This window comes from Orycteropus afer, unplaced genomic scaffold (assembly GCF_000298275.1).
Source record: "Orycteropus afer afer isolate SDZICR_OR568_19922 unplaced genomic scaffold, OryAfe1.0 scaffold00689, whole genome shotgun sequence".
Classification (NCBI taxonomy): domain Eukaryota; kingdom Metazoa; phylum Chordata; class Mammalia; order Tubulidentata; family Orycteropodidae; genus Orycteropus; species Orycteropus afer.
Window position 1 is genome coordinate 384,516 of NW_006922276.1, and position 1,684 is coordinate 386,199.

The 1,684-nt window shown below is 65.7% G+C and overlaps 1 protein-coding gene across 1 annotated transcript in view; it reads left to right on the forward strand.

The window, feature by feature from the left end:
• Positions 1 to 1,427: 1,427 nt before the first annotated feature.
• TMC4 (transmembrane channel like 4) overlaps positions 1,428 to 1,684 on the forward strand; it is a 14,634-nt gene continuing 14,377 nt past the window's right edge. The window contains exon 1 of the mRNA XM_042783122.1: positions 1,428 to 1,506. Coding sequence (XP_042639056.1) covers positions 1,428 to 1,506 — 79 coding nt within the window. The remainder of the gene's footprint in view (positions 1,507 to 1,684) is intronic.

The window sequence follows — 1,684 nt, forward strand, 5'->3', positions numbered from 1 at the left end:
GGCCCGCCCCGGAGAAGCTCCGGGAGGAGTGAGGCGCGCCGGCCTCGTGCCCTGCCCTCCGGCTGCCGCGCTTGCGGCTCCGCGGACCGGCGCCCCCAGAGGACAGTCCTGGGGCGCCTCCCCGTGCCCCGGCGTATACCTTCCTCGCCACTGAGGCAGAGCTGGGTCCCACGCGCCTGCTTCCCGTCCCTGGGCCCCGATCCAGTCGGCGGATCCGGCCCTGCGCTCCTGCAAAATCATGGTGTTGCCCCGACGACCCCGTGCGCCCGCTCCAGCGCCCCCCAGTGTCTGCGCGCCGCGTCCTGGAAGATGAGGGCCTCCTGGGGCGGTGGTCTCCCGCGGATCCCCGGTCTCTGCAGCCGCAGTGGGCGGCTGGGATCGCCAGGCCAGGCTCCGGGAGGGGGGTCCCTCCTTGTCCCTTTATTAGCCCATCAGGTCGCTGAGGACTGGGAGGGGAAGCCGGCTGCAGCTGACCGGGCTCAGAGACTGCCGTTCTGGAAGCTTCCGTCTCAACCACCACAGGCCCCAACACCCCTGTCATCCTGTTGTCGTGGTCTCTCGGCCTAAGACAGGGTCAGAGTGTTTAAAACATTCCCAATAAAGTGTTGCACAGATGGCTGTGTGTGTGAGACGCGTGTGCCCCCACACTCCCTGGGGGTGAACCACTGGCCTGACGCTGCTGAACTCCCGCACCCTGGAGTGAAGGGTTGTGGTGGTGCAGAGGTTAAGCACTCGGTTCCAACCTACCCGCCGCGCTCAGGGAGAAAGATGAAGCGGTTTGCTGGCAGCCGTGGAAACCGTTAGGGCCAGTTCCACTCTGCCCTCCAGGGTCACCGCCTTTGTTCCCTGGGGCTGTTACACCAGGAGTGCGGGAGTGGGTGGTTGTCACACATTCCTTCCCAGAGTTGAGGAGGCCTGAGTCCAGGGCACGGCCCTGGGGAAGGTCCTTGTCTCTTCTGAACTTTGCTCCTGGGAGATGTTATGACTTGGCGTCGCCCTCATCTCTGCCTTCCCCGCTTGTCTAATCTTGATGTACCTCAAAAGGACACTGACTCAATGCACGCCCTCCACCGACCTACCTCATTAACATAAAGCCCACCCCCAGATGGGGTTAGAGCCGCAGGCACGGAGGCCGGGATTTATACATATTTGGCAGGGGACGTACTTCAGTCCGTGACAGTCGCTGTGAGTCGGAATCTACCCGTGGGCAGCAGCTTCAGGACAGACGGACCTGCGAGCTCGGGACGCCGCCACCAGAGACTTCAGTTCCCAGGAAGCCTTTCAGAGCCGGGGCCCTGGGGTTCTGGGAAGTGTGTGGCCTTCCCTCGGGTCACCTGGTGCCAGGTGCAGACCTGGCCCGGCCCCTCCCTTACCTGGGGCAGTCCACACCCTGCAGGCCGACAGAGACAGCAGAGCCGGCAGCAGCCATGGAGGAGAACGCGGCCGGGGGAGCCAACGATACGGGCCGCTCTGGGGCGTGGCTGGCACCCCGGGAGGCCAGAGCAGGTGGGGAGCCTGCGGCCGGATCCAGCCCTGGGGAGAAACGCTCAGGCGGAAGTCCTGGGGCGGGGGCGGAGAGCGAGGCCTGGGCTCCTGGACACCCCCCTGGAGCCCTGACGGAGCAGAGGGCTAGGGGCGGGGGCTGGGGTGTCAGGAATGAGGGGCTGGGTGCCCGGCCTCCGAA